We start from the raw sequence: 15,516 nt of genomic DNA on the forward strand, positions 1-15,516 counted from the left end.
AACAAATTCACTCTTGCCAAGTACTGATCAAAAAATACAGAAAAAGAGAAGGAGAATCAACTGTTAAATAACAAAGTGTAGAAGAGCGTGGCTGAACAGCATGCAGCCCATTCAGGGGAGAAAACTTGCTACTGACACCACTGACCACAAAAGACAAAAAGCATTTTTGATCAGTTTAGCATCCCTTTTTAGCTAGGGAAAGAAGGATAAAACAAGGATTCAGCCAGGAGAGGAACGGGAAGACTTCTCAAAATTTAGATGAGTTCATGGCTGGAGATACTGTAAAACAGACTACCTTAGGAAAGACTTCTGTCTGGACACTATGAAAATGAAGTTAACAGCTCTCAAGTTGGTAAAAGGTAGTTCTCAGGGTGTGCTGATCAGCTACGGAGTTCACTAAGGCACAGCAAGAATGGATGTCACAACTCTGTTCCCCTCAGAGCTCCCAATAGGGCATATTTCTTTGCCTGTATAGGGATGAAAACAAGCTTTTATCTGAAAAAGATAAACCTTGTTCTCAAGAGGTAAATAACTCAAAATAACATTGCACAGTAAGTAAATTCACAAAAAGTAAGAATTTTAATTAGTAAAATCCTTCCCTTGCAAGGATTTTAAAATGTAACGAATGAAAGGACTATAATAATTTTTCAAATTGTCAACCACCTGTGAATTGCAGGGTAGGAACTGACATTTTTTCTGGGCACCTTATTCCACATTCCTCCACTCCACCATTTCCTCCACTACTTTTAGCCCCTTTGGCAGCCGTCAATGCTGCAGGCAGCCAAGCAGACTACCGAGGAACTACCAGATTTATCTTAATCCCAAAAGCTAGATTTTTTTATTCTGTATTTTTTCCTGAATTTTCACTTTGTTTTCTGCAGCAGATGAGGTGAAAACAACATCCTTGAATGTACTGTGCATCCTGTGCCCCGGTTCCCTGTCTGCTGACTCCACAAATACTTTTTTCCTGACCTCTGTGCATTGCGGTACAGTCTTCCTATCCCCCTACCCAAAAGCCACAAATATTTCTAGGAGTGGGGTTGGGTAGGAGGTCCCCACAGAAAAGGTTTATTTTGCAACAGCACCATTCATCTTAAGATGACTACCTGTACTGATCTCAGAAATTAATTTTCATCATCTCTCACTATATCAAGTCTCTTACGGCTGACTGGTCCTCAAGAAAAAAACATGTGAAGAACCTCCAAGTTTTGCAAAAAGGTGTATGTTGCCACTTGAGCCTCCACTAAATTTTTTCTACCAGTTTTCCCAAACACACTGAAATCTAGCATCAAAATGCGCAACTGCGTGCAGTAGGTAAGAGGATATTATCCTTGTTTTGGATATCAGTTAAAAGGCCATCATCCTTTTATTCTGTAAGAGAAATGATAAAGGATACTTGCAGGGAGCAATCTGTACTGGCAGGAGGATGGACCAGATGACCTATGAGGGCTTTTCAGTACTTAACTGCGATCAATTTTAATCCTTGAACTACAATCAAAGACAGGCAGTATCTGAGTACAAGAAGTTTGAATAATTTTATTCACCTTTGCCTTCAACAAGTAGGTCCGCTTTCTGCTGAGCTAGTTTTCTTCACCATTAGCTGACTAACTGGCCAGGTTTACCAAGCCTGAGTCCCATCTGAAAGGAAGGAGGACTCATCTGACCTGTGAGAGACCGTCTTTTTTAGCACAACGGGAGCACCGCACAGCTTGTGGTGGGAGGAGAGATGCAAGCTGGTTCTTTCTTTTGGAAAATCACACGGCTTGCCTCACGTTTTAGGAGCCGGATCTAACAATGCACATTTTGTCAGCATCATGTAATGAATGTTTGAAAGACACCAAAGCTAGATGGCCCCGATTTATTCCTTTTCTTTGATTAAACCATACTTGTGAAACACAGAACAAAGAGAGGGTAGGGCAGAACGAAGAGCCAGTGGTGCTCTTGAAGAGATGCAGAATCTTCCTTCAGTGACTATCTGTGTCTCTGATTTCTTACTTCCTCAAGAAAAAGAAGACAAATATAACTTTTCTAGACTCGTAGATGCAAACCATACCATAAGGACTCTTTACAATCTCAGGATTTTTTAAAATACCTAATTTAACTGCACAAGCTAAATAGCCTATGCATAAATTATTGAATACTACTACAGTTTAAATTCTACATACTTTAGCTATTTAATATAAGATGCCTGTCCATTGTAGTATCTATAGAATGAAATATGACATATACATATTTTTCCTGTTATATAGAAATTACTCTAGGAACTTCAAGCTTATCTGACCCTTTAGGTACGATGTGGAGGCCTAACTTGTAGGTGCTCAGTGCCATTTTAGATGCTTTAGAGTCTTCTGCTTGGCATCCAGCTGCTGGGCCAGGGTGGAGCACGTTTCTGCTGGTGCAGGTCCTACAAGCCATCGGCCAGATCTCTCCAGGGCAACCAGAATGTCACTACACGTTTACGTCTCAGCACCTGAATCGAGTCTTCCATTGCCTGCATGATTTTGCCATGGCTTAGAAGTGAGAAAGATTTCACAGGAAAAGAAGGAAGTAATGGGTTTTGAAAGGTAAATATAGAGAAAGTAAAAACATGTGTTATTTCAGATGTACAGGTAAAGTAACTCTGGAAGTTGTAAGAGGTGGGAAAAAAAAAAGTATTGCAATATAAACGTTGGACTGAGACTTTGGAGGTTTGAGTCCTGATGCCCAGGTCTGCCATGGACTTTCTATGTGCTGGAGCACGCCCCTTACCTCTTGGGAGCTGTCTGCCTAGTGCTTGTGTCATAGTTTAACCCCAGCCAGCAACTAAGCCCCACACAGCCCCTCGCTCGCTCCCCTGCAGTGGGATGGGGGAGAGAATCGGAAGGGTAAAGGTGAGAGTTTTCTCTCATGGGCTGAGACAAAGACAGTTTAATAGGGAAAGCAAAAACCATGCATGCAAGCAAAGCAAAACAAGGAATTCATTCACTGCTTCCCATCAGCAGGCAGATGTTCAGCCATCCCCAGGAAAGCAGGGCTCCATCACGTCTAACGGTTACTTGGGAAGACAAATGCCGTCACTCTGAATGTCCCCCCCTTCCTTCTTCTTCCCCCAGCTTTACATGCTGAGCATGGCGTCATATGGTGTGGGATATCCCTGTGGTCAGTTGGGGTCAGCTGTCCCAGCTCTGTCCCCTCCCACCTCCTTGTGCACCCCCAGCCTGCTCGCTGGTGGGGTGGGGTGAGAAGCAGAAAAGGCCTTGACTCTGTGCAAGCACTGCTCAGCAGTAATGAAAACATCCCTGTACTATCAACACTGTTTCCAGCGCAAATCCAAAACACAGCCCCATACTAGCTACTACGAAGAAAATTAACTCTACCCCAGCCAAAACCATCACAGCTTGTCATTTTGTCTCTTCTGGTGGAATAAAGGGCTTATTAGCTTGGTCTCAGCAGCACGCTAATGTAGTCACACAGGCTCTGGAGGAGAGCAGGCGCGTACCTTGCCAAGTCACAGGGTAGGCAGAGGGAGCCTGCATCTGCGCAGGGACAGCCATGGGGCCAGACCTGTGCAGCTGGCAGGACCACAGCTACGCTGGGAAACGGCTCCATCTCCAACGTGAAATAAATCCGCTGCACTGAAAGGTCACCCTGCACAAGCGGACACTCTGTGGTGACCTTCAGTCAGGCGATGCCTCGTGTCAGCCGTACCGAACAATAAGCAGAAATGGCACAACTGTGCTTGCATGCTTGCCAGGATTTCCTGCCCACCAGCAGTCGCTGCGTACTTAACCGTATATTAATAAACCTGCCTTTTACCACTTTCTCCTAAATACTGGCACAAATTATCCTCATGCATCCATTTTTAGTAAAACAAATTAATTAGTTGCACATGATCTTTTTCTATTTAATCTCTTGCAGAAAATGGGAAAAATTATTTATGAAAAGTATGTTACATCCAAAATTAATTTAATTTCATTGATATGCTCTTAGTATAAATAGCACTGTTATAGATTGTGCTACAATAAAAATAATAATTGCAGTAAGAATTATTATAGCAGCTAAGCTAGGTGGAAAAAAAGGACAAAATTCCTAGCATACAGGCCTAAGAAAGGCTTATCCCTTTTGCCCACAAAACGTGACCCCATCAGTTCATCTGATAAAAGGTACTACTTCTTCCTACTTCTTCCTTTGTGGCCTCTTTGATATCCTTTGGCTACTGTGGCAACAACACTATTGTAAATTACTATTATTATAAAATTATGCGATTTATACTTTTTTCTTTAATAACATTTCAGAATCCATTCAGTATACTTGTTTAAGTGGTGAATGCTATTTAGAAGGAGATAAATACTGATTTACATTTCTAAGTGTCTTTTAACATAGAGAAGACACCGTCAATGTGAAAATCTGTAGGGAGTGGGAGATGGCTTGGAGGATGGAGGGAATAATCATGTCACATGTAAGCCTGTATGATCTGTTTCCATAGAAAAAGGTTAGAGATCAACAAATTCTCAGTTTAGTTCAGTACTAAATGAAGGTTGGCTAAGGTATTAAGTTTCTGGGGGGAAGCACTAGCCAATATGTACAGCAGCAGCCTCTGGTGGTCTAAGAAAAAATGGTAGTATCTATAAGTAAGAACAGAAATACGTTTTTTAAAAGGATGTATGTACATATTTAGCTATTTGACTCAATCCTCCATTCAACACATTAAAAAACAGATGCTTTTAAAATGATCTGCTGGCAATATGCTTGTTAAAATCTGAACAGTAAGAGTATTAAAATTCATATGCATTCATTAGCATGTTATATAAAAGTAAAATGCTTTTGTTTAATCATTCCATAAAGTATTATAGTCAATGCTGATTATCAAGAAGTTTTTTCCTTGGTTTGCATCGCCAAAAAAGAAACCAAATTTATAAGATTGTTACTGAATTGATGACATTTTCTGTCTTCACTCATGAGTTCAGTTGGCAGATGTTTTCAAGAACAAAAAATTCTGTCTTATTACAAAACATATTAAGCAGGTTTTTCTGCCATAATGTTTGACATTATTTTATTGCCCAGACCAAATCAGTCCCTTTAACAAGCTATAATGTATGCCAGAAAGTACATTATTTCATAGTTAAGGAAACTTCCAGCATGAAACAATAAGTACTTTGATCTTTCAAGCTTAATGCACTACACACTCCTATAGTCATTTTTATTTATACTTACTTTGTACAAAAATATAGTCCAATTTGAGATTTTGTATTTTAAGACTCTGCTTTTACATATTTCACATATTCTTGAGTATCTTAGCTATTTGGTTTTTTTCTGTGAAAATAAATATAATACTTAAAGAAATTTACCATGGAAGAGTTCCATTTTTCCAGTTCTTGGAAAACCTAACTGCACAAGCAGGAGCATCATTCAGATGGCTTTAATTTGTTCAAATGGCATTTGTTCATGGGATCACAACAGATCTCAATGACCCTATGAGAACATAACTGGGGATATTTATTCCTACTATTTAACAGTCTGAAACAATTTCTCCAACACATTTGACACAAACAAATTTTCCTTCAATGTTAAGATGCAGTTGATGCCTTCTTGTGAGGATATTTTTCATCTAGTCTCTCTGTCCCAGTTTGCCCTGCTTGGCAAAGATGACTTAAAGCTTACTCAAGTTGTGAAAAATTTTTTGATGAGATGTTACGAAGCATATACCATCCTTAAATATTTCTGTGGAGTGACAATATGTTTTATTTCGAGAGCCCAGACTTTTACTTACACACTTAAGTAAAAGTCATACCTAAATTGCCCTTTGAGATTACCCCAAACCAGCTCCAACACCGTACCCTCCAGCAGCCTGTGGTTGCGGTAAGCCTGGCAGCAAGTCCCAGGATACAAACGAACAGTGATTCCTGTAGCACACGTAATCCTATGGACCCAAGCACGGGAGGCAAGAAATACATTGCAAATATGGCATTGTACCATTTTGCATTGTGTGATGCCTGGACAGACAGACAACTGTGTCTGTGGCCAGGCAGGTGGAGCAGAGCACGCTATATTCACAGCTCCTCTTGCAGCCACCAAAGTTTTTACAGACTTAGCAGTTCTGTCCAACAGAGTAAATGGCACCCTACTGGCAGTCCAGGTTTGTTGGACCACCAGTATGCAAGTAAATGGCAGTAATTTATCCTGCCACACACACCAAAGCAGGGACATTTTCCATTTGTTTCAAAAAACTCTCTGTATTAGAGACTATTAAAGAAAACCTGAAAGAATTCTTTAAGAATAAAACACCAACCGCATCAGAAAACCCAATTTCAGTTGATTCACCCAGGAAAGGAGACCACCACCCACACTTTCACTAAAACTTATGCTACTTCCTTCCTTGGCTTGAAGAGATTCAAATAAAGGGAATGTCAACAGTCATATTGAAGCATGGAGCCGTGCAAAAAAGAAAATGGGATGGAGTCATGCATTTCATGTTTCGGGGGTCAAACCTCCTGAAGCCAAATTTCATGCCTCATCAAGCAAAAGAGCCACGAGAAGGTGGAACTGCTAAAAAGGTATCAAAAGAAGGTTCACTTTCAACAAGGGGACACTGGACGAGCATGCTGACTGAACGCCTTTCTGGACAATACAGCAACATCGTCCACTGGCTTCTGATGGACCTTGAGACAAGTCTGGTCACCCCTCTTTAGCAGCAGGATCTGGCTGGTGGGCAGAATGCCATCTCTCATAAAAAGCAGCAGACAGAAAAAGCAGTGCCCTGTTGATGATTGTGAATATGTATACACATCCTTTTGTTTCCCATACTCAGTAGCAAGGTATTTCTCAAAAGACACAGTAGAATTTATGGTATTAGGATAAACTCACATCCAGGTTACAAACCCTTTTAACTAGCCAGTACAGCTGTTATTTCTCCTACAAACACTGTTATGCTAAACCACAATTAATAGGAACTTGTTAAAATTTAAGATGATTCTAACATCCCTTTTGCCAGATTTTTCTCTGTTTCGCACCAGAAAGGCATATACATTTTTACTGTTTTAACTACACTGTGGTGTTTTCGACATGTTTTACCATTGAATGAAAATGCTAACTTTCATAATAAAGGCTTTGGAAATTGCATGACTCAGTCTCGAATGTATAATGCATAGTATGTATATGAAGCAGAATGTGTCAAAGTGCAAATAATATTGTTTGTGCCCCCTGCAGAATTAGAAATCCTCGGGTAGCACTGTTATAACGATCCCATGCTGGTAGCATTACCAAGTGCAAAGGTTCACTGAGTAAGAAAAGAGCAAGGGACAGAGTTTCCTCATTACACCATTCTCGAACTATTCTAGCTTAAATATTTATTAAGATATTAATAACTCTCCCCCTTTATCTGCCTTCAGAAGTTCAGTTGAAACACAATGGATGGCTGCTCATATGAAAACAATACATTATAGGGTAAATCTGCTACCACACAAGATGAACACCAGTATTTTCCACAATACATTATTAATTCAGCAGGTAATATGTTAAAAAACTATCAGGCTATAACTACTGCCTCCCCATTATAAGACAATATAATACAATAAATGCACGCATGACATGTGAAGCTAATATGTTGCCTAAGCTGCACTAGAAAGTGTTTCTTATGTACACCTCTGTTTATAAAATCATTTTTACAAAGTCTTCCTTAAATCATTCTCTTTCTTGATAGCACCAGTGAGTTCCTCTGGGGTTTATTTGAAGTTCCCCTTTGAAATTAGAAAGGAATGTTTTGTAACTCTTCCAAAACTTCACATTCAATAAGTGACAAAAAATATCAATAGAATAAAGAGCCAGGAACTCTGTATGAACTCTTGAATGCCATCTCGGTAATGTGTTTGTTTTTAAAAAAGCATGCTGTTTTTAGACAATATGGGCAGTAAACATATCTATATATCTTTAAAGAAGGGCAAACAAAACCAAAAGAAACTTACTCTAATATACATCTGCATAGTTTCTTTTTCTTTTTGTGGATTTCGATACTTTTCGTAGAAGTCACGTCGCTTCTTTGTTTCCTTCTGGATTTTATCTTTTCTTTCCCTCTTTTCTGCAGGTTCATCTGAGCTATCAGAAGACAGCTGTACTTGGGCTTTTGTCTTCTCCACTTCAATATAGTTCTCATTGGGATTCAGTACTATTACTCCATAGCCTTCCTGTTTTAGAAGAGACACACACACATGCACAAAAAGAAGAAATATGAAAAGGGAGATTTAATGCTTGAAAATGCTTTGCATTTACTTTAATGCTCTTAAAAACTTCTATATTTATTTCAGTAAGTTCACACAACATAATTTAAAGAAGGGTATTTTAAGAATATTCTGTTTGTTTAATTTCTGTCATTAAAGGGATATGGATGTGTGAATATGTGTCTGTACGTGCACTTATGCTCATACACATCCCTCAGCGTCAGAAAAGTTGCCTGGTTTACCTTTAAAATTAATATGTTGTTTTATTCATAAGCACTTTATATGACTTTTTCAGAAAACAGTAAGAGAACTAAAAGCAAAATATTATTTTAAGAACTCTACATAATGATGAATAAAAAGCTTTATACTCAGCCAGTAAAAACCTTTAAAATAAAAAGGATGGAGGGATTTCATATATATATGTATATATATATATTAAAGAAAGCATGGGAAAATTATTCACCACAGTTTAAAATAGTAAAACCTTTTGTCTAGCTGACAACAAGCGTACCATGCAGAAGCCAATAGCGGCAGTAACAATGAATCAATACCAAAACTGATTCAGTAGTATTGCTTACAAGTCAAATCTTTTACTGTGGGGATGACTTTTAAGTACATCTTTAAATCTGCTCTAAAACTTCACTGGGATTATGTCCTGTATTCAACAAACCGAGAGAAAATTCGTGACCTGCAGGATGCTTTTGAGCATACCAGCTGCATTTTTGTGCCTCAGAAAATGAGCCGGTTGAAAAATACATGAATTTATGAATGAGAAATAAATCTTGAATAAATCAGCCAATCATTTTATTATGATTTTAAATGATGGCAAATCACACAAGAATTGTAATATTTGTGGAAGATATAATCGCAAACACAGGGAGAAAAGAGAAGCACGTGCATTTGGCAGATGAGTCCTTAAAGTTACCATGGGTTCCCAGTCAAAATCAAGCTGTCCTTTAAAAGTAAATTTTAATAAAGACTTACTTTTTGGAAATGTCTATATTAATTACCTAACTGAACAGCTTTATTCCAGCTTTTCACTTGGTGCTTCATTTTGCACTTGGGCTAGGCATGAGGATCAAAGAGGTCCCCATACCTAGCTGGCCAGAGCAAACCCAAGCCCACACCAACAAAAGACACTTTATTTGGGCTTGCTTTATTCTAATCTGTAGAGCCATTCACAAACCTTGTAGCACATTGTGGCCACTGTCAGGTAGACAGATTGTCACTTGGTGATTTTCTACAGTTGGACACACTCGACTAGTTATCAAAATCGCATCTGAAGGCAGTTCCTACCCCTCGTCCTTGTGCCCTTCTCAAACGCCTGCCGTAGCTTCTCCTCCCACCAAAAACCAAGTTAAAGGGCACGGTTGCACTCTGCTAAACAGGGTGAAATAGAGGCATTCAGGACACTGTCTCTGGCGTAAGGGACGTAGTCAAAAAAGGTCACCATAGGCCACAGAGAAAATTGCCTCCTCGCTAGACGCGGTGCCGTGAGTAAGTGGTCTCCTGTCATGTTGCTCCCCTGCCCTCCCTGCTGAGTGAATTGAACTGGGATAAATATAAACAAACAGGCAAATAAATAAATAAACAAAGGGGGAAGGGCAAAGGAAACCAGAAAATTAGAGAAGACAAAGTTAAAACCTACCCACGCCATTGCTGGTCATATTAACACACAATGCTGTACTATTAATGCATAAAATTTCCAACTTGGAAAACTCAAAGCCCAAAATCAGGGGAAAATACCACTTACAAACATGCCTAAATTACATGCCTCAGATGAAAGGATGGTTTTTGAGCTCACTAGTGGCAGAGTAGGACCAAGTTTCCACAGTACTTGGCAGGCTGGTGGTTTTGGGGCTCTCTGTGCTGTTCATCTTCTTTGCCTGCTTGTTTTGAGCAGAGAGGTTCTGCGTATTGATTAGTTTTGCTTTCTATACAATGCCGAATGCAAAATTTGCGTGTTTATTACAGGTCTACAAGTGTTACAGGGATTTGAAACTCTGTGTCCACTTTAAGCTGACCACAAAACAGACACATAAATCATCAAAGAAGTAGAATTTGTCTAAGTTATTGATTATGTAACTGAAAATTACATGACTCATTTGTCCAATTTTATGAGGACACAATGTCAATTTTTCACATAGACATCAACAGATGAAATATGATTCCATTTTTAAATTCACTATTTCATAAATCAATTAAAGGATTTTTATCAATTATATTTTAAGCAGTGTAACATGTTTCCCTTTAATTTTTTTTTTTAAATTTCTCCCAGATAGCAGGTCTTTCCTGTCAGTACAATTAAAATAATTAAGTAATAACTGAGATAGGTTTTCCAATAATTGAGAAAAAAAAATCTTACAATTCATAAGACTTTCTCTTACGAAAGTTATTTCTTTTCAGATTGTTTTGCTTACATGACACAGTGTATTTCCCTTTGCCTTGTAATTCAGCATCCTAAATTGCAAGACGTAAACAATGGCACCAGAAAGACAGTTTGAGAGTGACATATACAAAGCAACATGGAAAAACAAAATGCCTGGTAAAATTGCACCCAATTACAACCTCTCTCATGCAGCCTTAGCCCAAGCATTTTGTACTGAAAAGGAATACTCAGCTCTAGGTAACATCTATGTAAACAATGTGGCTTTTAAATTTAATTAATTTTTTAAAAATGTATTTCATGTGGGCATAGCTGCACCATTAAAGTTCAACGCAATCAGAAAATTTAAAAAAAAGGTGGAACGCCTCACTAATGCAGTAGGGTTCGGCAGAGTGCAAGTCAATGCAAAACTGAGCACATAGGACCACTCATGTATAAAAAAAGGCCTTTATAGCAAATTTTAATAATAGGCAATACATAGTGTCTTTGGCATGACTGTTAGGCAAAGACAAAATCACATTCATTAAAAAGTATCTTTTTAAATGAAAGTCATGTTCAGAAGTATATACCTCACAATGTCACTAAAAATATCAATTATTTCAGCTATGATGAGCTTACAGCATTATTAAAACGTAGTGACCTATGAAGTAAGTAAGTACCATCATCTAGGAGAGTTTTTAAAGCTTGCCACAATGAGTAAAACATTATGTATGTTTTCAACATACGTAATAGTGGAGTAGTTTTGTCCTGTGTGTCCGGTGCACACAGAAAAAGAAACCACTCTCTGAAGTGCAAAGTTTTTTCATGGTAAAAAGCTAAACTTTGGGACATCCCTGCCCCCCCCCAATCTTCAGCTGACTGAAGCAAGCCAAGCCCTGTGCTCTACCACATGTCTGAGAGAATACAGATGTTGCACAGAAGCCAAGGTCTGCCTGCATCCCCCATTAGTGTATCTGTGATGAGATGCAATAAGCGGGACAGACACTGATAAATACAAGTCCCATCCTCTAATCTACGAGTTCAATGGATACAATTACAGTTTATCTCTCAGACTAGAACACCCAATTAACAGTTATTTCCCCAAATTCTAATGCTTCAAGGTAAGTAAAATGTAGTCTACACCAACTACTAGCATCCTCCAGGTAACTGCTTCCAGAGGTAGAGGACTGTGTGCAAACTCCACTTTCAGGTTCATAAATACAAATACAATTAATACTTATGATTGAGGCAGCAAATGTTGACGAAAGGAAAAGCAGGCTGACAAAGTCAAGTGTTGGAAAGAATCATGAATCGTGGTTACAATACCTTTACTACAAAGCCAGAACAACGTAGAAGGACCTTTTCCACTGTAATACACGAGCCAGAAACGGAGCAGCACTTTCTGCCTCTTACTGGAAGTTCAAGTGAGAAGTTTGAAACGGAAGGAATACCGAAATTATTGCCTCTGACAGCAAGAATAAGGTTAAAAAAAATAACCCCGAAGTAACTGAGGTAAATTCCAAATCTTTTGAAATCTCTTCTGCCTGGCCACATGAATAATGAGCTGAAAGCATTCAGCTCTGCATATTAATCCACCAAGATGGGACACCATATGTGACCAGAGAGGTCAGGGCTGGCGAGGAATCTTTTGACCTATGTAACTATCTTTTTGGACTGTGAGCAAAGGTCTGAAAGAGATAATTTTCCTAAGCTTTATCAACCTGAATTTTCAAGTTCAGGTTTCTATTTGGATCGTTGGCAACAAGACCGGAGTTAATTCCCAAGGGAAATGCAACACAAAGTGCTCAGCTCTTAAACCCGCCTGTGGTTAAAGCGGACACAGCCATGTCCATTCATCTTTCTGAAAGATGTATGTTCTGTTCGTTTCCCATCTTTTCCACGAGAAGGGTACATCTATGTCACTGTTGCGACATCGTAGGTGCAACAGTGGGATGAGGTCATGACAACCAATCAGAAGTCACTAGTGAAGCGTTAAAGTAAACATAGCTGTTGGAGATGCAGCTCAGCTTGAAAAATGCCCCCTCCATTATTTGAGCAATTTTCTCAAGACGTGACCTGAGACTGAAACGCCTGAAATGTCAGTTGACTCCGCTTTCTGTTTCCACCCAATGTACATTTTGGCAACTGCACCCTGTTAATACTTTGTGATATTTCCATCCCAGCTACACCTCGGCTGCCTGAATTCCAGCACTGTGTCCAAGTGTGTAAAAATGCCATGTTACTGCCAAACACATATTGTCCCACTAAGTTCCCAACTTAAAATAGCTCATCAAGTTAGGCAGGAAAAGAAAACATGCCGCAAAAAGTTTTTAGAGGACCACCTGTTGTCTATTATTTTTACATAGCACTTACTCATAAATCATAACACAGGGTAATTAATCAAGCTGTCAAAGAGAAGGTCAAAGGTTATGTGGGGGAGTCAGAAGGTCATGCATGGGCTGATAGAGGTCAGGGTCACACCGCATTCCTCATTATCAAGTTGGGATGAGAGACGGCCCAAGCAAACAAAAGTGAAAGCAGATGGAGAAGTGAGTGGATAAAAAAAAGGAGAAAATTTCACAAACAAAAAGAAAAGTGAAAGAAGAATGTCAGTTGCCTTCAAACAAGGAGGAGAATAGAGCAGAAATACATTGAGATGTTCTCAAAAGGTCTCACACAACACAAAGAAACTACAGTTTGACTATTTAAATACACTTAATATAACTTTCCATCTGATTTTTTTGCAAATATTAAGCGACGCTGCAAAATGGACATTGTAGTTTTGGTTCCATTCCACATCTGAAGTCAATACTTTCAAGGTGAATTAGACAAAAGGTACCTATTACTGTGATGAATGCTAATGGATATATAAAATTGCTTCTAAATGCTGAAGTTTATTCCTGTTTATGGCTACAACCAATAGACATTCAATAAAAAAGTTATAACCTGTTTGAATGATGTATTAAGAAGCATATTTTCATATACACAAATCCTCAAAAACACAAAGCATCATAAAAGTCCCTCTGGATGACACAACAGTTATAAAATATTCTATCATTACACTGACCTGAATTAGATGCAGAATACTGTGCAAAATTAGCTGTCACCCTTTCCTCAAAATCTTTGTTAATCTCATTTTGAATGTTTGCAGCTTTATCAACACATGCATCAATGTCAGCTCCTTGGTTACTGAACCGCTGTACTTGGAAGAAGATATAATTAAAATGTTTTGGCACAGAAAAGGTGAAATTGTATCTTCCCCTGTTCCCTGAGGAGTCTGTAAAACATGTAGGATATATTGACAAACACACACCCTTGTCTAGAGCCCTGACATCCCAGGTCACCCAACTGCTATTTATTTTAAAACATTCACTTTACACTTACCCAAACTGTCACCTGCTGTGTTACTAACTTTTAATGGATATTAGAGCTATAAAACCAATAAACTCTTCATTTCCTTTCTGTTACTGCCTTCTAATTCCTCACTGCATTAGGTCTGTATCTATTTGCATGCAGAACTGTATTCATCTTATTTCACCATATATAGTATCTTTATGCTGGAAAGTATAAAACATGCCATTAGTATGTTTTACTTTGATATTTGTTAATTTGGTGCTAGCCCAACTAGCTACTAACTTTGCTACTAAACAAATCAATGTTCAAGGCTAAGAAAGCACACCAGATAAACTGCTACTCCATTTTGAGTTTTCTGCTGAAAACTTTTGAAAAGAATTAATGTTTTACATCTATCTATAATTATCAACCTAAATATGTCTATGCGTAAGATCCGCAATCCTGTTTTATGGTGTTTTTTCTCAAGGCCAAAACTGAATAAACACATCCATGAATTATAAGGATTTTACTCCCTCAGTTGTGTACTATATTCTTGATAGGGAACTTCCATGCCTTTACAAGCACTAATTTCACTAGGATTTTCAGCAAAAAATTATTTCTCATGGCAAGCGAAATACAAGAAACTATGCTATAGCATTAACTTAATTCTGTGAATTAACAGAAAAGAACAATGCTCATGCTCAAATGCTGCTTCAAACATTGTTTAATAAACCTCAGCCTCACCACCTCTCCCTGATGTGAGATTTGGGCTATCTGGAGAAATCACGGGAGGCTGAATGGAAGTGAACCCACCCCAGCCACGCAGGCAGGATACAGGACTGCAAACAATCTGTCCACAGTAACTGCCCAGGCTGCAATAACAGTTTCTGCTCTTCACCAAGTGCACACAGCTTTGGGGTCCATACGATCTGTGAAAGAATGAATCCACCAGTTACCCCCAAGGCCAGGCATCTTTTACTGATACCTTATAGGAACCCTTTCTGTAATTAAAGTCTGTACTCCGCAAGTTCTTCCCCCCTCTCTTAAGAAACTATTTTACTTTCTTTTCCGACAAAAATTTCAGAAGCTTCAGAGGGGTACAAGATCTCAAACAAGAACCTCACACATATTTCACTTTTTCACTAAGATTTTAATTAAAAGGTTGTTCAGATTTATAGAGAACTTAACTGATTGAAAGCAATGCACAATGGTAAATCAAATAATCTTCATAAAACCCACACAAGTAACAAGTAATTATTGGTTCTAATTTATCGATAGGAAAACTAAGGAGAATAGCTGTAACTCTCTGAAAGTTATGCTCAAATAAGGTGCAGAGATGAAGCTGGATTGTGGGATTTTTTTAATGTTTCTATGGTATTTCTAAGCATCCCATTAGCTGACAGTGAAAGTTCTCAACTGCAAATTCATTTTCCAATCCACTTTGCTGCCTCCCTGAGAATGTCGCAGTATGTCTTAATTATTCTCATTTGTACTTCATAATGAATACACCCCCAAATAGGCTTTAAGTATGTATTTTTTATGTAGCACAACATGAAAAAGTAAGTAAATTTATTCTAAACTGCACCTCATTTCCTTCCCTTTTATGATAGTGTAAAATCTTTTTGT

General features: G+C 38.5%; 1 protein-coding gene across 4 annotated transcripts in view; it reads right to left on the bottom strand.

The window, feature by feature from the left end:
- ARB2A (ARB2 cotranscriptional regulator A) overlaps positions 1-15,516 on the bottom strand; it is a 267,706-nt gene that overhangs the window by 129,949 nt on the left and 122,241 nt on the right. For all 4 annotated transcript variants that reach the window (XM_082337420.1, XM_082337421.1, XM_082337422.1 and 1 more), the window contains one exon: positions 7,941-8,159. In XM_082337420.1, the coding sequence (XP_082193546.1) occupies positions 7,941-8,159 (219 nt within the window). The remainder of the gene's footprint in view (positions 1-7,940; positions 8,160-15,516) is intronic.

Source organism: Platalea leucorodia (genome assembly GCF_965183815.1).
Source record: "Platalea leucorodia genome assembly, chromosome: Z".
Classification (NCBI taxonomy): domain Eukaryota; kingdom Metazoa; phylum Chordata; class Aves; order Pelecaniformes; family Threskiornithidae; genus Platalea; species Platalea leucorodia.